Raw genomic sequence first — 22820 nt, 5'->3', positions numbered from 1 at the left:
GTCACTATGCGGCGTTGCATGATGGGTAATGGAGTTTTCTGATTAAGATGTGAAGCGCGTCTGACGTGAAAGTGTTTTTTTTATTATGGGTTGAACGGAGTTTAACCTTGTGGGCTAGTTGTTGGTGAAAGCGAAACATCGTCAGGTCATATTTCATCCCAATTTTATAAATGAATGAATGAAAACCACACTCACTCAGTAAAATAGACAGTTTCTATTTAGATGGTGTTTAGATGGATGGATGGATGGATGGATGGATGGATGGATGGATGGACGGAGTGATGGCTGTATGTATGGCTTTATGGATGGATGGATGGATGGATGAATAGATGAATGGATGGATGGATGTATGTACAGTATGTATGGCTGTATGGATGGATAGATTGCTGTATGTATCTAAGTATGTAGGGCTGTACTGGATGGATGGATGGACGGACGGACGGACGGACGGACGGACCGACAGACAGACAGACAGACAGACAGACAGATAGATAGATAGATAGATAGATAGATAGATAGATAGATAGATAGATAGATAGATAGATAGATAGATAGATAGATAGATAGATAGATAGATAGATGGATGGCTGTATGTATGGATGGATGGATTGATGGCTGGATGGATAGATAGATGGCTATTTGTTTGTATGTATGGCTGTACTGTATGTATAGATGGATGGATGGATAGATGGATGGATGGATGGATGGATGGATGGATGGATGGATGGATGGATGGATGGACAGATGGATGGAAAGCAGCCCATTGGACAGAAAAAACTATGGATAGATGTATGTATAGATAGATGATGTTCAATGGCCAAACAGATAGATGGAGGATGGATGTATAGATTGATAGATAGATAGACGGACGGACGGACGGACAGACGGACGGATGGATAGATGGATAGATTCTAGTTAAATAGATACTAAAAAATATTTATATCAGCATAAATTTGTCAAACACTAAATAATAATAAATACTTTATTTAAATGTCTATTACATTGAATATACATCACTTATACAAAAAATATGACAATGAAAATATAATGTACGTAAAATGTAGTTAACATAATAAACCTGTATCTTAATAATGACGTTAATAAAACGCAATCTTACCAAAAACTTGTAGCATGATAAGTATTCAAAATCAACATACAATATTTACTAATAAATTTATAAATAATAAACTTTCCACAACAAATAAAAACATTAAAATTGCAATTTCATTTTATGTACATAATTATAATAGAATAAACAATAAATAATATGTGTACCTATGTTTTATAAATGAGTAAATTCTTAGAAAAGTTATATTTACATATTTTATATAGTAGCAGTAGTAGTAAACTTTATTGTCCTTGACAGGAATTTTTTTTATGGGCATCACCATATTGTTGCAGACATTCAAAAAAACAAAAAAACAATGCAAAATACAGTAGTTACAATAATTATGATGCTAATAAAGGGCGACGCAGTGGCGCAGTAGGTAGTGCTGTCGACCCACAGCAAGAAAGGTCACTGGTTCGAGCCAAGGCTGGGTCAGTTGGGGTTTCTGTGTGGAGTTTGCATGTTCTCCCTGCGTTCGTTGGTTTCCTCCAGGTGCTCCGGTTTCCCCCACAGTCCAACGACATGTGGTACAGGTGAATTGGGTAGGCTAAATTGTCCGTTGTGTGTGTATGAATGAGTGTGTATGTGTTTCCCAGTGATGGGTTGCAGCGGGAAAGGCATCTGCTGCATAAAACAAATGCTGGATAAGTTGGCGGTTCATTCCGCTGTGGCGACCCCAGATTAATAAGGGGACTAAACTGAAAAGAAAATGAATGAATAATGCTAATTAAGATAAACTCTTGTTAAATAAACCCACTGAAACTGGTACAAAGGATTTCTTATATCGGTTCAACCTTACACTTATATCACATGTTTACATTATATGCATTTATAAAAAGTAACAATAATCAACGATTGCAAAAAAATTATAAAATAAAAAAAAAATTAAATTGTCCATAAACTATTCAACAACACTCATTCTTGTCTTTTGGACAATTTTAAAAAGCCTTTTTGATCCATTTGTTTACTACTATATATCGTTCTCTTGTGATATATAAAACAACAATATTTTCCATAAACTAGATCGACGTTGTGGACGCGCACTGCATTGCATCCGTTCCCACCAGCCTACAGTTCCCACAGTGCACCGCGCGTCCGCCCCCCCTCCCTATCAGCGCTTTCCCTCTTCTCGCAGCCTGAGTTTCTGTCTATCGGTGTTGTTGTTGATGCGATGATGGCGGCGGCGGGATGCGGATCAGCAACCGCGGCTGCCGTTGTGGGCGCAGGCGGCGTGGGCGCGGCTCGAGGTCGCTTCCCCGGTCGGCCTTGGTCGTCGCGGAGCCGTTTGCGTTCGGAGAAGCGCTGGCAGCTCGGCCGCTGCGGGACAGATCTGGACGAGATCTCCGCCAACGGAGGCCCGAGGCCCACCTGCCTGGTGCTCGCGCCGAACGAGGACCAGCCTCTCTCACGCCTTCTCGGGCTGGAGGCGAGCTACAAGCGCCTGGGGGAGGCTGGATACAGCTCGAGTGGGAGCGAAGAGGTCAGTGCGGAGCTGGAAACCGCCTTGTTTTGTGTCGCAGTGCTCACATTCAGCAGTTTTATGTGACCGTGTGTTTCAAAGGAAGGAATTAGAAGAGAAGTAGCGCGAGCGCAGCACTGCTGTTTAAAGCGTTACATTAAAACACGGAGGGGGAGGGGGGCACTTACTGTAGCATTGTAGCTTGTAGCAGAATCAGGCTCAGGTTATATTTTCATTTGTTTGAATGCATATAGTTGTGCTTGTTGGATATTAACAGCGCTGTTTGCGTTATCTGATCTTGTTTTTTGGGACTTGCATGCATATTGTCTTTATTATACATGCACCAGTTGCAACACCCAGTTTGCTAGACTTAATTTTGTGACAGACTGCTGATAAGAGCATTCATTGCTAGATCACCTGCAGTGAGGAACAATGATGTTAGGTTGATGCTTAAAAAGTCATTGCATGACTGTGAATATATACCTGACTTATCAATGTAAAGCTGAGTTTCACTGTGTGAGAGTCTCTGCAGGTCTTGAGGAGTGTTCATTCATTCTTCCGGAATTTAAGGGTTTTAGTTGAAGCAGAAAGTCTTTTATTTAGAAAGTTATGGCATTACATATGGAGCATGCATTGTAAAAAGTGAACAGTATGTTTGCTTTTCAATACAAAACAATAGAGGTAAAGTTGGTTTTATATTCACACATTCGCTCATTTAGAAGTCTCTATATTGTTTAACATGTTACTTTAAATATTCGATCTGAATTAGCATGCAAGTGTGATTTGAAAACAACATTAACACTGTTTATTTGACTGTGAACAATGTTGTACTTTGATAGTCATTTGCTTCTTATATGATTTCGCTATTTAGAGCTTGCAAATAATACTTTTATGAAATTATATTATTAAGGGGAAAGTCCGAATGTGCGAATATAAAACCAACTTTACCTTTATTACAAAACATCCTCAAATCAGGATATGTGAGGTGCAAAATGAAGAATTCAAGGCTTGTTTTTTGAGAAAAGTAAATTTAATATTTAACCAAGAACAAATATCTGCTGATGCTCTATGTAAATTGCTTCAAATTTAAATTGAGTGTTTTTATCAAGTCACTGACACATGTTGGTTCTTAAGCTCATTTTATTTTGACCAGTTTCAATAAATAAAAGTCAAATAAATAAAAAGGCTTCTAATTTCACATGTGTAAGTTGATGTATTCAGATATAATACAGTTATAATACACAGGAAGACCAAGTAAGATCTGGAAGGATTTTTTTCTGCCATCAGAAGTTACAGAAAGTTTTTGCATATTCAGTTTTTTTCCAAGCAGTTATTCAACCCTTAAGCTATTTTTGTAAAATGAAATGTAAAGTCACAGAGATTGATATCAAGTTTAATGCTGACTGTTTTGCGATTTGCAAGTCATTTCACCATAAAAATCTACATTCAGAGAATTATTCTCATTATTTTCCTTTCGGATTATTCTTTACCTTTTCTTTACTTGCTCTTAAAATGGTCTTTAAGTAACTTAATATTAAATTTTACTTTACAAAACCTGCATCGGCCAAATATAATTTAATTTGCATAATCTTAGCATGTGATGACATCTCTTAGTCAGTGTTTCAAGATTCCCCTTTGTGGTTGAGCAGTAAATATTGTACATGCGTTTTGATTTGAGAATAAGTAACTTAATATTTTCTTAGCGTGTTCTTTTGTTATTTGCCAGTAGTGTGACCTTTATAGCCTCATTAATTTGATTAAAAAGTTGTTAAAGTTTTGTTAATGACATCATCATCCTGTTTGAATTTGAACTTTATCACGTATGTTTTAAGTTTGTCAGTAAGCAACATTTATCGGCTTAAAGAGATCTGCCTAATTTTGGTATCGGACAGATAACTATAGCATTAAAAATAGCATTTATCGGGAAATATCAAAATTAGGCCGATATCTTTAAGCCGATAAATTATGTAATTGTACAGAATTGCCTGTCTCGCCCATGCATGATTCGAACATATTCAAATTTGACATTTTAAAATATTTTTATTAATCGACTAATATATCGGTCATCGGCCTCTAAATCTGAAGACTTATCGGTTATCTATATCGGTGCAAAAAAAAAAAAACATATCAGTGCATCCAAAATCAGAAGTGTAATGCTCAAATTTCCTCCTGTTTATTTGCATTGTTCCTTATGAGAAAGAAAACATAAGCTGCACATTTGTGGTTCGATCTCCCAATTAAACTTGTAACGTATCCCATAAGTAATTCACTGGAATGTATTTGTGTTTTTCTCCTCGAATCCTCTTCCAGGTTTATTTTCACAAGGATTCTTTAAAATGCAATTGTATCTCCATTTCACTTTCAATCGCTAATAGTGTTTACTGTAAAGTTTATAATAAAGTCCAACACAATATTTACTGTCTGTCAGGATGAAAAATCCCTCAGTGTTAGAGCTGCATGATATTGAAAAAATTTGATGTTGCAATGTTTTTTTCTCTGTAATATACATTGCGATATAAATACACTTTCATCAGGCAACCTAAACAGTTCCATCTGGAAAGTCATTCATTTATATAGACTTGGATGATTTTGTAGGGGCGTGATATATAAAAAAAATTATAGGCAATTTATTGTAATGTATGTATTATACAAGTATTTTCATAAATAAACACAAAGAAACAAATATTAAAGTAAAATAGGCACATTTAATGGTTTTCTGGGGAGAGTTTTACAGTAATCAGGCACAGAAAGCGATTAATAAATAAAAAAAGCATTGCATAATCTTAATCTTATAAATAATTCAATAAAATTATTCTTTGTTTATGCACTATTTAAACTCAGTTAAAATTATCGTACAGTCACAGGCCTTGAAACAATATATTATGGTCAAATTCCACAGTGTCTCCACAAATCTCATGTGTTTTGACCTGTGGAATCTGGTCAACTATGACTATTGCAGATGCACACATTGCGATATCGATAATGAAATAGGATTGTCATTGGAATTCGATACCAATCAGTTGTGGAATTGTAAACATCCATTTCCTGCGAACATTTGAGGATGTTGAGCACGTTCTTAAGAAGCTCTGATTTGCCATTGTGTTTACATGCTCAACAGAAATGACTGTGATTGGCAGAGAAGGTCATCGGTTTGCCAAACTCACTGATGTTTACTGAGTGTAATCACAGATACAGGGACACTGGAGCGTTTCAAAGTCAAGTAGATCAGCTGGTTTGGTTATAAGCTGACAAACGAGCGATCGGCTGATGAATTGTGGCTTTAAAGTGCTCCAGTGTCTCAATACCTGTGGTTATAGACTGATTTCACGTGGCCGCCATTTAAAAAGTGAAATCGAGGCTGCGGTGGAAAAAAACCTGGAAGTATCGCCCGAGTCAGACAGGAATGTTGTGTACCTGGCTTAGGGTTGTAACAATATACCGGTATGACGGTTTACCACGATTTGAACGTGCACGATTATCATACCATGAACAATTGCATATCAACGGTTTTAACCCTTAAAGACCGAGACAGCCGCCCACCGCTAAAAATAAGTATTGCTCTTAAATGTTTAATAACTTTTGATCCGCTGATCCGATTCATACAATTCAAAGATTGGCATAAAGAAGAGAATCTCAGCTTTCCAGTGCTGTATCACATAACATTCGCGGACTTTCAGAGGCTCCGGAATCAGTGCGGTTACGTCATCAACATTTGACAACGCTGATTTGACAAAGAAACGCTCGTCACTGTGTCTCCGGACAAATCAGACATGATACATTGATGCATTATCCCTCCTCCATGCCCAGATTGGTTCAAACTCGCTATATCACAACCAATAAGCATAGGTTTCGCTTTTGTTTGTGGACCAAGCTTTTTGAACAACACGGAATGAGAGAAAGGCATACATTTATGCGCGGCTAAATAAAACGCAAAAAAAAAAGTATTGCATGAAATAATTCTCATACTAAGTACTTTTGCATCCACAGCAGCACAGAAACATGACAAAACAGAGACACAGCAAAGACGAACTGCTGCTCTTGGTGTTTTCAAAAGACGCAAATGAAGATGCAGCTGTTTGTCTGCATTGCAGACAACCATATCCATATCCATATCCACAGACAACCATATCCATGCTGGCACATAAAACCTAAGGATGTTCCATATTGAATCTAGTTTCGTTATGTAACTATTTATAGTATAGTAAATATTTATATCTATTTTTTACTGAGGATTTGCACCATGTTTATTTGGACTTTATTTGGACTTTGACACATTATTTATTATTTTCTTATTTTTATTTGTTCATTGTAAGTGGTGTTGTTTATAGTAACTAAAAATATATTATTTGGAAAAAGTCAAATTTGCTTCACTGTTCTATTATTTTGTAACATTTGTAACATACCGTATACCGCGAAACCGTCAAACCGTGGTATTGTTTTAGACGATTATCATACCGTGAAAAATTCATACCGTTACAACCCTAACCTGGCTATATATCTTATCAGCGAAGAGCAAATCGACACAAATTTATCATTTCACTGCCTTCCGTGTAACCCAAGGTTTGTTCTGAATGGATACTGAAAATATAAAGGGATATCAGACCTAATTTTTAGCTAAGTAAAGAGAAATGGCACTAGTCGGCTAACGTTTTCTTTCCCAAACACACGGTTTAGATGCTATTTATCAAACTCAAGTTAAAAAACAGGTTTTTGTTTTTGCCATAATAGATCTGTCACGATACTGAATTTTTTTTGTTACTGAAATTTATAACAACCATCAATTTCCCACTAACATTTCAGCACTGTTGAACGCAACACTGCTGACTTGCCTTAGTAGTGCTCGACAGAAATGCCTGTGATTGGCCGTGAAGGTCATCAGTTCACTGCACTTCACCGAGTGCAAACACAGACGAGCAATCCGATAAGGACTCGACTGATTTTTGTGGCTTTGAAACACGCCAGTGTTCGTGGATCTGTAAATTAGCAGTGTTTAAGAGCGCGCTCAGCGGGAATTAGACGTTTTTAAAACTTCAATACTGGGTCAACACTAATACAGACAACACGAGGGTGTGCTACAGATGACCTCATTGTTTTATCGCTTACCGGGTTACATATGCTGAAGCAGGGAAGCCTGGTGCCCAGGAGGACACTTAAAGAGATTGTGATGCTTTTAATTGTTTAAATTAAATTTAACTGAATGATATTAAAGTGATGTTTACACCATACCTGCGTTTTGAAATTGCGGAGACAGCTGGAGGTTGAAATATTTACACAGCATGTTGAAATATTTACAAACTGAAACGGACGTATTTGAAATTGTAGTACAGATTGGTATCGAATTCCAGTGCCAACCCCATACTGAAATAATATATCGTGGAGCCCTACTCAGTGTATGAGAGCATAACATTTTTCCAGAGTTTTACAATTTATTGAACATTAATCCCAAAATTTGCTCAAAGAATATTGGGGTGTTGTTAAAAGGTGGGTTGTACATTTTTTTTTGTACTATAAATACTTTGAGCACAAGGCTACAAATGATTAAACCTGCTACCTTTTTAAAGACATAGTAATATCTTGACATATAGGCCTATGAAGATTAAATACATTAGTCAGAAAGTGAGTGTGATTTTAGTCATCAGGGTAGACACCATAGGCTGATTAACGTTTAAGTTTGTTCATTAAAATAGATTAATGTATTGGATATAATGACACTTTGCATTCATAACCTGTTCTTCTTGATACAAAAATGGAACAATTGAAAAAAATACTGATGGATTTTAATTGTAATTCCCACAGCTGCTAAATGGTAATGTGTCTTTATAATTGCAACTGGCTTTCAAATCAAAAACTGCTTTTAGTAAATAATTTTTGATAATGCTTATCCAGTAATCTCGCGCAACGAGGAAGTCATGTGAACTTGATGGTCATAAGGCGTGGGAAACCTATATGTTCAGGCTTTTATGCACTTGTTTCTCATCGCGTCATGTATCAGTGGCATGGAAATGTGCTATGGTTACTCTATGTTGTGTTGTCAGAGCAGAAACATGCAACTGAAATGAAAAAAAAAATGATCAAGGTCAAAGTTTTGTGGACTTTGAGGGCTTGAAGACGTGCTTCGACAATTGCCTCTTATAAAAATAGACGCAGTTATTGTCTGTACATTGACTTCTGTGAAGTTTACGGTTTCGGTGCAGGTTTTACAACTTGTACTGTATTGTAATAATGCGTATGGGACTTTATAATGATGTGATCATGTATTTAAAGTAGTACTTTTTTTTACATATAAATAACAGAGATTGTGTATTAGTGAACTGTATTTTACATGAGGGCATTATCATAATAGGCAAAGCAAGCAAGGTTATTTATATAGCACATTTCAAACACTTTTCAAACAAACAATGTGCTTTAAACAGGAATAAAAGAGACAAGACAAGAACATAAAAACAAATAATAAGTAAAAACAGATTAAAACATGTTAAAACAGGTTATAAAAGAATAAAAATGAAAAGAAAGACGTAATATACAAAATATTTAATGTGTTGTTTTATGTACAAGTTCTCTCGGGTGGTTAACAGCAGAAGTGTTCCAGCTGTGTTTTTTTCACACAACAGAATAGTTGAGTTGTTTCACTTCAGTTCTTTCTTTGTTTTCGGGCACGAGCAGTGTTCTGTGAAGTGTGGAACAAGAATAAAGGACTTATGTCTTGTACAATTCAGTGTTTTAACACTTGTAAGGCCTAATCTAGGCCAAAACTTTGATGTTTTGTCATCCACAGCCATTACTTTGTTCAAGTGTTCTGTTTATTTTTGGTTATTTACCAAAATTAATCTCAGACAGTATGTTCACATATTCTTTGATGCCTTTTTTTGCAGTAAAGCAAATCACAAAACCGTTATGATGAATGATCACCTTTTATAATATTATGTGCATTGATTTAATAAAACATTCATTAGTGTGTTACAGATCAGAAACATGCAAATTCCCTACTTTGTCTTGTTTTATTTTACTGGCCATTACTCCAGTCTACACTGTCACATGGCCTTTCTGAAATGCTAATTTGTTGATGCTATCAATGTTGAGAATAGTTGTATTTATACGTTCTAAATCACAAGACTTGGGTGTTTAATGACTAGAATGTTAAAAAATGACATTTATATAAATAGAAATATTTTATAGCCTTGTAAATGTCTTATATGCTATTTTGCTATTTTATCAATTGTATGTGTCCTTGCTTTGTACTATATAATGAGTTATGCAAACTATATTAAAGTACATAGTGAGGCAAATTAGGGCCGTCTCACACTGTGATTTCTATTTTTTGTTTTTTTTCATAATCCTCAACGATTATTTTATGTTGACTGCAATGACATGGCTCCCTTGACACACTGTAACAGGGTCCCCGCGGGGTCTTAAAAAGTGTTAGAAAGTCTTAAATAAAAAAAAATCCAAATTTATGGTTTTAAAAAGTCTTAAATTTGCAGTTCTAGGTCTTAAATATTTTTGCACAGGTCTTATTTTTGCGATATCCATGTAACGCTACATCTAATGCTCATTTAAATTCTTTTTGTTGTTGTTGCTTGGTTTTTGGGGTGTTGTAGTTCTTTATTTCACTAGTTCAATTTTAATTTGCGCTATTACAACTACAAAAAGGTCAACTTGCAATAGCCAATCAGCTTTCTGATATTAAACTCAGTGCAAGCGGCGAATGTGACATCATCGCTGTGTTTGCGGAAGTTCCCTTTGAGTGTGCGCGACATGATTTCGGCTGGCAGAGTATGCCGTTATTTCACTGACAAATGTCGCAAGCGCAGTTTTATAAGTCGGGAGCGATGTAATACGAGAGAGCGAATCTCTGCTCACGGGCCGGTTTCCTTTGTTCATGGACAAAACTGCTTGCGAGCTCTCAAAACACTGGCTGCTCACGTGCGTGATCTGCTCTCGCTCCGTCGGACTCCTTTCGTGCTTTTCCAGAGATGCTTCAGCATACTGTAGTATTAAGAATAGTGAACTGATAAAATGAAATAGTGTAGTTTTACTACAGTAAAGTGTGGTGAATTGTAGAAAAATATACCCTATATTGGAAAGAAACTAAAGCACTGGGTAGTTTGTTTTTAATACACTTGTGTTACCATAGCAACTATAGTATTACCACAACAGAGTAATTGAAGTACTTTACTGTACTACACAAAACACTGTACAGCAGAGACTAGTTCACTTTTTTTAGTGATAAAATGGGATTGATAGTGGGATTTATTTGAAGAGTGAATAGCTATAATACCTAATCAAGTTTTTACCTATTTTCTATCACAGTTACATTTCTGCTTGCCAGAATGACCAATAATTAGAAATTGCAACAGCCATGGGAAAGGAGGAAAGTTTTTGTAAAACTTTGGAAAAACTTGAGGGATAAGTTTGTTAAAACAACAAAAAAGAGGCCCCCAAAAACATCTTCATTGATAATGATTATCTTTTTATTCGTCTGATTTTACTTTGTTTTTTTTTTTGACTGCCCCCTGTGATTTAAAAAAAAAATATCTCAATGGTGAACGTGCCAAGTATAAAAGCCTTAATCCTTTTCGTGAGTTGTGCGATGCGGTGCCAGGTGAAAGTATAAATCTGCATTAAGATGTTTGTTTTTTCTATTGTTCAATGGTGCATTTAACCTGACTTTAGTACTGTTCAATTTAAAAAACTTTATTTTACCCCTAATTTTGTGCTTTTACATTTTCTCTCGTGTTGTTTTGAGTGCAATATAGGTTTTAAATTTAATACTTAATGGTCTTAAAAAGGTTGTAAAAGGTCTTAAATTTGACATTATGATATCTGCAGAGACCCTGTGTAAGATCTTAGTCATAGTCAGACTGAACAACAATGAAGACCAGCCAAACACGAAAGAACCCCCCTCCCTTCCTTTGATACCACAAAGCGTACCTCAATAAAACCAGAACTAAATGTTTTTTGACATTTTGCATTGTTGCATATGTTGCATCATCAAATTTGCTGCCCCTAATGGTTTTTGGATTGATGATCATCGCAGTTGTTGTCATAATACAGGAAATGTCTTCTGACTCTGCCTGAACTTAATCAGAGGAACAAATGATTACAATGGGCATTAAGCGGCTGTCTGTGAACATGTCAAACCAACTATCAAAGATCACAGATTTTAGCCTAGGATTTCAGGAATCCTGAATTTCCCAAATTTGTTTCGGATGACAAAATTGTGGCTGAAATTTCACTGTGTGAGCAGGGCTTTAATTTTAGTAGTAGTACTTAATGCAGGAATACAGAGACTGCAAACAAGACACATATACATATGAAACAAGTTACGGATACTTAATAAAAAGTGTTAAAGTTTGCTTTTCTTTTTGATTTTTAGGGATCTGAATTTAAAGGCTTTGAAGTTCAAAATGAAAACCGCAGCATCCCAGTTCGTGCTGGACGAAATCCATGTAAACGTAAGTGTGACTTCAGGTGCTAAATTATTTGAAGAATCTCCATGTATCAATGTCATGTATCATGTATCAAGTCATGTATCAATGTGTTTGCTTATCTTTTTTGAGCCATACAATTTTTAAGTAAAAATGTTGTGCAACAGAGCATAATTTTAGAGTTTGTAGAATACTATAGAATACAAACTGTTGGTGCAGATCTTTTACAAGTTATATGTTGTTATTTTAGTCTATCAAACAGATAGTTACTGTAGCATGTGGTGTAAATATATGAATCCATGTTGTAATTAACTGCAGTGGATTGAACATAATTTAACTTGATTGTTTCAGGTGGTCGTGTTTCAGTGAAGTCGTCAAAGAGGATACGTCAAAGGTTGGCTCTTCCAGTGTCTCCTTTAGTGGAAAGCACAGGTTCGCATGATCCTCAGAATGATTCAGGTACTGTTCAGCAGCTCCACAGTCAAGAGTCTCAAAAAGACACATCAGTAGATGATGGTGGTGGCGGCGGCGGTGGTGGAGATGATGTTGATGGAGCATTAGAGAAGCCCACCAGGAGAAAAAGAGGGTCAAGAAAACGTGAGACCCAAACAACTCCAAGGATCACAATAAAGCTGGTGGCTAAAAAGACAGTGGTTACAGTACCAACGTTGCGTAGAAAACCTGGAAGAAGACCCAAGGAAGTCAAAACTGAAGTTTCAGAGAGTCAGTGTGCCCAAATCTCAAGTGCTCATGTGAAATTAAAGACAAAAACACCAGCCAGTGAAAGCAGTGCTGGTGATACAAAGGTGGAGGTTTGTACTAGAAGGAGAGGACGATCTGCTGACCAGAAATTAGAAACCACTCTGCAAAAAGAACCTAAAAAAGAGGCCAATGACCAAAAATTAAAGCTGAGGAAATCAACTCGAAAGTGTCAGAATCCACTGCCAAGTGAAAATAAGGAGCCAAAACCTGCTGATAAGTCAGCACAAGAGGCATCAGAGGTAAATAAGCTTGTGATTAGGAGACAACGCACAAGGTCTTCAATTGCTCCACAGGAGTCTGGAGACCAGAGTTTAGCAGAGTCACAGTTGGAGGTCTCTACAATTGATGAATCCAGATCACCTTCAAAGAAGAAAAAAAAGAAGAAGAAGAAAAAGAAAAATCGTAAAGAATCTGAAAGAAATAAGGATTCATCAGCAAAAGATCATGGCCACTCAGCTGATGATCCTCTAAAACTTGCGTTCGGCAATGATTTTGTTGGTATTCCAGGTTTGAAACTGACCAGAATACGAAACCCCAAAGCCCGGTCTCGAAAGAAACGATGCAAGTTTGTGTGGACTCTTACACTGGTGAAATGCAAAGGCAAAGATTCCCACATTCAAGAGAATCTAAGCAAAACCCAAGATCCCCAAAACCAAGAGGATCTTGGCAAAACCCAAGAAATCGAATCCCAAGATTCTCGAGTTCAAAAAAGTCCAAGCAAAGCAGATGAAAGTCCTAGCATAGAAGCAGAACTTCCTCCTAAATGTGACAAGGAAGTAGATGTTTCTGAAGAAGCAGAACCTGCATCTGCTCCTTCCAGCACTTTGGAAACCGACTCATTGCAGGAGTCACAAAAAGTAGAAAACACTGCCAGTACTGTAATTCCTGAAAGCCCTGAGAACCCAGTTGCCATTGACAAGGATGAGGAAATCCCAGAAAAAGAAAATGAGGAGGTTCTCGAAAGATCAGAAATTGAAGCACATCCGGAAGAGGCCACTCAGACGGAGCCAGAAGATCTGATCAATAAAGATATTGTGCCACCACTTCAAATCAAAGTTGTCTCCTCACCAGGTAAAAACAACAGTTTAAAGCAGTCTTTTTTAATTCAGCAAGTCACAACTTCACCTGAAATAACAGAACCTGAAAAAGTTGAAGAGCATCAACATTTGGAAAACAGTGAGAACATGTTGCAAAAAACTACTACCAGTCCTGACCACAAAGTAAGGAATAAGCTACATCAAAGCGCTGCACGGAAGAAGCGTGCAAGACATAGACACTGGACTATTTATAGGCGAAAGGGCAGAACTAATCCTTCTCAAGAAAACTCCGCTTCTGAAATTGCAACTGAAACTGAACCTCAGGAGGAGGAATTACTGGTTTTGCCAACAGAAGTGCCAGCACCTGTTGAATCCAAACCAAAAAGGCATTTAGATAAAATTACACCCAAAAGAGGTAAACGGTCAGTTCCACCAACTGCTGAACCATTACCTGAAGCTGCCGAACCTCAGGTCATTGAACAAACCGTTGAAGCACCTTCAACAGATCTGTTACCTGTGACAGAACCTCAGCCAGAGATAAAGCTTGAGGCGCCTTCAATCGAAAATGAAGAGGTTCTGGTTTTAGAGCCTTCTGTGAAAGATCACCCACAGGTACGACGTCCTTTAAAAAGGCGAATAAAACATGCCAAACGTAGACGAAGATCTTTAATTGGAAGACGGGTAAAAAATCAAAAATTGCAAAAGAAGGTGTTGGTTGAGCCTACTGATGGTTGCCCACCAACGACAGAGTCTGAAGGAGGAGAGCCAAAACTTGTTGGTTTATTTGCAACAAAGTACAAGAGAAAAAGGATTACGAGTATTCAGTCATTAGAGGCTAGACGGAAAAAAGCCAAATTCCTATCAAAGCAATTAGAGAACACCAGCAGCCAGGACCAACTTTCCACTCAAGAAGAATCAGATTCTTTCAGTGTGAAAACAGACCAAGATCATGACATTCAACCTAACAAAGCGAAGATCGTGAAAAACATCAGACATTTCATAATGCCGGTCGTTAGTGCCCGATCATCTCGAGTTATCAAAACACCAAAGAGGTTTATGGACGATCTTGGTATGTCAGACCTTCCTCGTAAGAACTCCCAAAAGAAGCTTGGTCTCCAGCCAAAATCAAAGAAATCTGATCCAAGTGAAAGAGGTGAACCTGGATGCTTTCAGTCTCAGGATGAAGAGGACAATCAGAGTGAAATCGATCTTGATTTGTCTTCCACTTGGGAATCAAAACCTAAATCACCTGATGACATAGACCTATTCAGTGAGGAGAAGCAGTCTGGGAAAAGACGATCACTACTCAGAGATCCGGGTTTTAAATGGGGAGTTCTGGAGCCTGCCAGTGAGGATGTGTATTCTTTTGGTGAAGATCTTGACAAGGAGTTGGAGACTTTGCTATCTGCCAAAGATTTTACAGTGGACTCGTTTCTTGATCCCGTCCAAAAGAAGAAATCCACAAAATTCAAAGCGCAATCATCAAAATTAAGGTTATACAAAAAGCTTAAACTCAAACAGAGTCTCGCAAGGCAGAAAAAGATCCCTAAGGAAAAAATAAGCAAAGTTGTATCATCTCCTGCCAAGGCACCGAAAAAGGAATTGGAGGAAGGGGCCAGTCTCATAAAGTCTCTTAGAGAAATGAAGAAGGAAAAGGCAAAACTCAAGATTGAGGATCTCAACACCCCTGGGGTTGTTCGCAAAGTCTCCATCTGTGTCCGAGCTCTGAGTGCCAAGCTTTTGGCACAACACCAGGCAAAAGACATCCAAGAGGATGACCTGCCGGATGAGTTCTCAATTCATACGGACATCTCCCTACCCAATAAATGCAAAGGTAGGTCATGACATTATTTATCTAAATCTTTTATTGTCTTCTCACCCATAATGTCAGACAAGTTTTTGGTACTAACAGTTGCGCCCCCATTGTCAATTAATGATATCCCTGCGGAAATAATGAATGCTTTCCGGAAAGATCTGCATTCAAATGGTTGATTTTCAGGATGTAAAAGTGACTTGAAGTAATCTGAATAAAGACTTGTGTTATAGCTAAAAGGAAAACCACTGTTTGAATAGGTGTGACAGGCTGTAGACTCAAAAGTAAACTCCCACTGGTATGATTGGCAAACAGTTTTGCATATTTAAACATTTGCAAAATTTCAGAAGGCTAGCTGTATACCCAACAATGTAACTTTTAAAAACAGTCATCTAGATCAGGGGTTTTCAAAACGTTTCAGCCCACAACCCCTAAAATAACAATTTCTGTGACTTGCAACACCCACTATCCTCAGAGTAGGTTATTAATATACAAACATAGGGCACAAACACCAGCAGGCCTATTTAAACATGGTCATTTTGACAACACATGTACTTTTTTTAATAGTATTTTATGCAATTTTTTAATTTTAACACTAACCTCACCTATTGAGATTGGTAGGTGCAATGTTTTGAAGTACAGCAAGTCCATTCTTGGTTTAATTTTAGAGATTGTCATTGTCTATTGACTACTATTTTTTTCTTTTATTAGTTACGTATAAAATATAATCATACTAGTAGTTTAATAAAATGAATTTGCCAATGTATGATTTGTTTGTCAAATTAAATTGCAAATAACAATGGCAAGCACGTAATATCAGCATTGTGACTGGGCAGATTTCCTGTCAATCAAACAGTCAGCAAAGGGTCAATTATAAGTTTAAACAGTCATCAATATGTATTTTTGTTGTCATACTAGACATTTGCTGATATTCAGTAATTCAATACATCATAATAATGGATATGCACAATATTGATATTGTGGGCACTTTAAAATACAGTGAATAATTATTTATTATTTGTAACTTTTATCGTGTCTTTTAAGAATATTCACTTTGTATTTACCAAGGTGTTCATAACAGCGGCAAATGCTTGGTTGGCTTAATAGTTTAAGCATGATCATTTTCACATTTTTAATCTGTACTGCATTCTGAAACACTGATTGAAAATTGTGTGACTATTGGAAAGTTGTACTTTAACACTTTGCAGTAAGGATTCCTAAAGCAGTCTCATGATATAAACTTTAAAAGCTGTTATTTACCCTGGGTGATGTAAATCTCTTAGGTAACGTCTAATTACACATTAAGATAATAGGTGTAATCATTTTACTAAATAGAGTTGATAACCAATAAAAATTTAGTTGCGTTTAAAATAAACAAATGCATCTCTGTTTAATGTTTCTCATCTTTTTTTCTCATATTTATTTTGTGTTGTCACTTGTCACTTTATGTACACTTAAAGCTTCTGTAGCCTAAACAAATTCGTTGTGTGTGTGAAGCACACTTGGCAATAAAACTGATTCTGATTCTGATTATCTAACTTTTACTGACGATACTTTATTGTAAAGTGTTAGCTGTTGTACTTTATAACGTTTTTGCTATTTATTTGGTTACTATGAACATATATATCCATATATAACACAATGAAACAGCATTTATTTGTTATTATACCAGTCAAAGTAACCCTTTTTACAGGACAATGTTGTGATAAAACCATAAACCATGATAAAACCTTTAACAGTTAATCACATCAAGAGAACTTGTAAGCATTTACTTACCCTCAAGTTGTTCAGAGCCTGTAGGCATTTCTTAAAGGGCCATGAAACCCCCTCGTTTCAGCAGGGTGTTTTCACACCTCTACTTTGGAAAAATTCAGAAAAGTGGGCGTGTCCAGCTCTGTTTTGTTTAGGGGGGAGTGTCGGAGGAAGAAAAGTGGGATGGTGTGGGAGTGTCTATTTAGGCACGCGCGAGTTTCAGAGTCAAAATACACACACACACAGTAGAAAGTGATGGTGTTTAACCTACATGGACATCTGTAGTCGAATTATTTGCCAAATTATTTAATGGTGGACTTTAACTGCAGTTTGGCTCTTTCATTCAGGGAATTCATTCATGCCCCTCACGACAAACGAGATATTCGATTCGAGGAACTGCTCTAAGCGTGTATTTTTCATGCAATGTTTGATACCGCACGGCGAATGAGAGAAAAAAACCCTCACCATTTCCCGGAAACTTAGATGCACACGGCAGGTAGCATCAGAAATTTGCGTGTGTTATTCCGGTCACTAAATGCGGTGAAAATCCTACACGAGGTTAAAGTTTGGTTGTGGTGCTAACATGTTTACACTCGGTGCAATAGTTAACTTAGTTCGATACGAACAAACTGAATAAACAAAGAGCATTGGTCGCTCTTTTACTAAATCTGTAGAGACAGGACAATCACCAGCAACTAGAGCCGCGTCTTTATGAAGAGAATACTACAAGCGAATCCAGATCTCAGCGTTTGCAGATGAGAACAGCTCTCAGGTAAACAATGTTCCTCCTTAGACATGTAAGTTATTGTTGTCGAGCGTCGCGTACACTGTTAATCCACACGTGAGTCTGCGCTCTCACAGAGAGAAAATGAAAACAAAACTTAACTGCAGCAAACTATAAAAGCAACACTTCACACTTGTTTTGCCAACACAACGTGGTGTGAGTGTCGTCTAAATACTGTGACAGTAATGAATATTAATGAAGTTGCACAATAGAGCGCGCTGATTGGTTTGAACCAACCCTTACTCATGCATTAATGCATCACACTGTAAGACGTAATAAGACTCACTCTGGCACAGACGTCCCGTCTGCACGCTGGAATACAGGCTATTATGTCATGACCGTGACGCAGCTTCAAAAATTAGTTTCAAACCGGAAGTACGAATTTGCTTGAAATAATGCAAAAACCACCAATTTACACTTTTTAGTGAAATATAGGTGTCCTAATAGTGTTTTTAGCAGTGTGGGACACATATACGACTGTCAACAGCTCAAAAAATGTGTTTTGGTGTTTTGTGACCCTTTAAGTTAACCATGGTAAATATTTTGAAGAATGTGGAACCAAACAGTTGCTGTGTTCCCATTGACCTCCATAGTACCATTATCTAACTTTTACTGATTAGACTTTATTGTAATGTTTTTTGCTGGGTTCCCATTGACCTCTATTGTATGAAAAATAATACTAGAGAGGTTAATGAGGACCAGTAACTGTTTAGTCATACGCATTAAAACTATTTGTCATATTTGGCTCTACTATTTAGTGTGGGTTCATCTAAATTTAGTGTGGGTTAATCTAAATTTAGTGTGGGTTAATCTAAATTTTTATACACCTTTTTAAGTATTTTTGTTCTAAGTAACATTTCTTGTTGAAAGTTCTATTCGGACAGTAATTGTTTCAGCAATTTGAAGTCGGCTGCATGGTGGCACAGTGGGTAGCACGTTTGCCTCGCAGCAAGAAGGTCGCTGGTTCGAGTCTCAGCTGTGTCAATTGCCGTTTTTGTGTCAATTGCCGTTTTCTTCCTGTGTTGAGGTGGGTTACCTCCAGGTGCTCCTGTTTCCCCCACAAGTCCAAAGACATGCGCTATAGGTGATATTCAGCAAGTGTTATATGTTGAATAAGTTGGCAGTTCATTCCTCTGTGGCGACCCCAGATTAATAAAGGGACTAAGCCGAAAAGAATATGAATAACTAATTTTGCAGTGGACATCTGTGTTTGTAAGACATATGAACCTGGATATACTTGTTTATTCACATGATCGTTCACATGCCTGGTCGGATGCTAGTATTTATATGTGGGATATTCAGATAGATCTATATTTGTGCAGAGTATACATCTAACCCTGATCGAATTCATGCTAGATTCACATGAGGCGTCAGAATCAGTGCTGGCACAATCGTCATGGTAACAGCCAATGACATTGACCTCAACACAACTCAAACTCAATTCAGCTTTTCATAACTAGTCAATAATAAACGGTATGCTGATGACGGACACTAAATTTGTCACACTTAACCAATATTATTAAAATTTGCTCATTTTTAATACACGAGATGTGCAAATTATCATAAAGTGAAAGCTAATTGTGCATTTCAGTGGCCAAAAAGGATTTTGGGATAGATTTAGATGGCAATTAAATCACCACGTGCCCTCAGTGTTTCTCAAAAACAGTGGGTACTTTGGCTGGAGATTTTGACATGGTTTGTGAGAAAAATCTGCAATTTATCAAACAATAAAAATGACCCCGAGGAACAATCACTGTCCGAATAGAGCTTTACAGGTAATTAAATCATAAGTGCTGACAGTATTCTTAATTCTAAGCTGACAGTAATCTCTTTCACTCCTCAGACTTTGATAAGTTGCATCTCACAGAATCAGAAGCACCAGTTTCTGAGGATCCTGAGAAACACGATGTTGATGTTGAGGAGAAAAACGCCTCACAGCGCCCTCGCCTTACAGGAGCCAACAAGCGCATGTTCAACCTCCTCAAGAAAGCCAAGGTTCAGCTCATCAAAATAGACCAGCAGAAACAGCTGAAATCATCTGGGGTAAGTCTCTTCATCTCAATGACCATTTTGATTTAGCAAGGATGGGGTTTCTACATGGATAATAAAAAGAAATGTTTCTTTAGCACTAAATCAGCACATTACAATTATTCCTGAAGGATCATGTGTCTACTGGAATAATGATGTTGAAAAATCAGCTTTTACCCTTGTGTGTTGTTTAAAATGACTTCCCTTTCTTTATGTTGGTGGCTGTTTTTGCCCCATTGAGATCCATTATGTTTTGATTGCAAAGCTGTGACATCATATAATCATGCATTCTTGATTGTTGGTGGTTTTCCCTGTTGGGAAGTATGTGTAATTTGGTAAAATGTGTAATTTCTACTGTTGATCATCAGTTGGCAGCATAAAACCATTAGTTAGGCCTCTGCAATAAAGGTTCTGGCTTTTATCTGGAGTTCTGTGAAGTAAAACAGCAGATTATAGTGTGCGTGCATGAATACACTTATATTTACTATGTTCTGAGAGCTGAGCTGCTTATTTTGATTTTCCCAAACATATCAATGTAAGTATGCAAAGGTCTTTCTTAGACTCCCACACACACACACACACACACACACACACACACACACACATGTTTGTTTTTGTGAAAAGTGGGGACATTACATAGGTTTCCATTCATTTTATGCAGCCCAAACCGTATATTATATTGCCCTCACCCCACCCCACCCCTAAACCCAACCATCACAGGAGATTGTGTGCAGCTTTACTCTCTGATTAAACTCATTCTGTAGGATTTATAAGCATTTTGAGAAATGAGGACGTCACCAATGTCCTCATATTTCACCTCCTTTTTGTAATACCTGTGTCATACCCATGTCATTATACAGATTTGTGTCCTGATATGTCACAAAAACACGTACACACACACACACACACACACACACACACACACACACACACTATACTCCATATAAAAGCCAGATACTAAGCTTTTTTTGCACTGTAACTGATGATCAACAGTTAAAAATGACATATTTTACCTCTTCCCAACAGGGAAAACCAGCCAGACTCAAGAATGCATAATAATAATAACAGGGTTCAACGCTAAGGCTTTTTTCTACTGACCTGATCGGGCCAGTGGATCAGATTTTTACTTGCCCTGCAAAGATTTTGACTGGCCCCACCAAAAAAAAAAAGAGAAAATAAAAGCTATTTCTTTGCCACTTATTTTAAATAATGTGTCAAAAATAACATCTGAATATAAGTCTGAAGCAAAGTTCTGAGTGTAGTGCAAACAAAACTAGCAGTATGGGAAATGTTCAGGTATTTTATTGGCAAACAAAAGGTGGCTGACCTGTCAAACTGATGGCAAACTGTGCAAAACATCACTTCATTTTTTTGTCGTGTTGTACCCATGTACTTGTCTGCTTCCAAGACGTTAGAAACATAAGTTTTCTTATAGCCTCATAATTTGATGTTGCCGCCATGCTGCCGTCCCTTTACTGTTTGTTAACAGGTTAAGGAAAAAATAACATGCTCACAACATCCAATCAGATAAGAGGAACTGAAAAGCAGTATGTTGTTTACAACATCACAGAGAAGGTAGCATTTTGAGGCTTGAAATCACAAACTGTTTCTCGATTTTTTTATTGAAATTTTTTTTATTTGCGCACAATTGACATATAATCGCAAGCAAATTAAGCTTTGGTGACAAGGCAGCACTGGCCCGATCGGGCTAGTAACGATCTTGTCTACTGTCCTGAACATCTCTCACGCTGGCACCATCCCATCGGGCAGTCCTTATTGTTGAGCCCTGATTAATAATGCTTTGCAATCAAAAAAGTCATTAGAGTGGATCTCAATGGGGCAAAAACTGCCTCCAAACATTGAGTTTTTTTTTTTTTTTTAATCCAAAGCATTTTCCCGAAATATGTGTCAAATAAGATTCGTCACAAAGAAAATCATTCCATTTGCTGAAACACAGAGCCACAACTCAAGAGCACCCCAGAGTGGATGAAAACATACGAGTCAGTGCTCAACAATAAGGACTGCCCAGTGGCCCGGGGCCAGCATGAAAGATGCTCGGGACAGTAGACAGGATTGTCACTGGCCCCTATCGGCCAGTAACAATGAGCATGTTATTTATTTTTTTTTTTTTGTAATCTGGTACAAAATTAAGAAAGAAAAAAAAGAAAAGAAAAAAAAAAGAGTTGTCGTAAGTTTGGCATACCATTTTTATAGAAATAATTTAGAATTGCAATAAAATACCAGCACATTTTCTATACTGCTCTTTCATTTGCATAAAATCTTGAATTTTGCTCATTATACATTTAATAACATTTTTTAAAATATTTAAATTCTAGATTCACAGACATTATTTTGCCACATTATTTAAAATATGTGGCTAAGAAATAGCTATTAACTTTTTTTTTTTTTGGTGGGGCCAGTGAAAACTTTGGCAGGGCAAGTAAAAATCTCAACCACTGGCCTGATTGGCCCAGTAGAAAAAATCCTTAGTGTTGAACCCTGCGAGTGTTAAGAAGTGTTAGGAAATGGAATATACATTAGGAAATATATTATAATAAAATAAATTATTTTACATTGAAAAACTTTATTATACTAACATTTTTTTTGATTATACATAATTTTGGTTAAATAAAGAAAGACACATTTTAA

General features: G+C 37.0%; 1 protein-coding gene across 2 annotated transcripts in view; it reads left to right on the top strand.

The window, feature by feature from the left end:
* Positions 1-2246: 2246 nt before the first annotated feature.
* Positions 2247-22820, top strand: part of kmt2bb (lysine (K)-specific methyltransferase 2Bb) — an 86630-nt gene continuing 66056 nt past the window's right edge. For both annotated transcript variants that reach the window (XM_009291876.5, XM_002664671.7), the window contains exons 1-4: positions 2247-2588; positions 11944-12022; positions 12347-15628; positions 19987-20186. In XM_009291876.5, the coding sequence (XP_009290151.1) occupies positions 2280-2588; positions 11944-12022; positions 12347-15628; positions 19987-20186 (3870 nt within the window). In that variant the 5' untranslated portion in view covers positions 2247-2279. The remainder of the gene's footprint in view (positions 2589-11943; positions 12023-12346; positions 15629-19986; positions 20187-22820) is intronic.

The sequence above is a fragment of the Danio rerio genome, chromosome 15 (assembly GCF_049306965.1).
Source record: "Danio rerio strain Tuebingen ecotype United States chromosome 15, GRCz12tu, whole genome shotgun sequence".
Lineage (NCBI taxonomy): Eukaryota > Metazoa > Chordata > Actinopteri > Cypriniformes > Danionidae > Danio > Danio rerio.
This window is presented reverse-complemented; position numbering and strand designations above follow the sequence as displayed.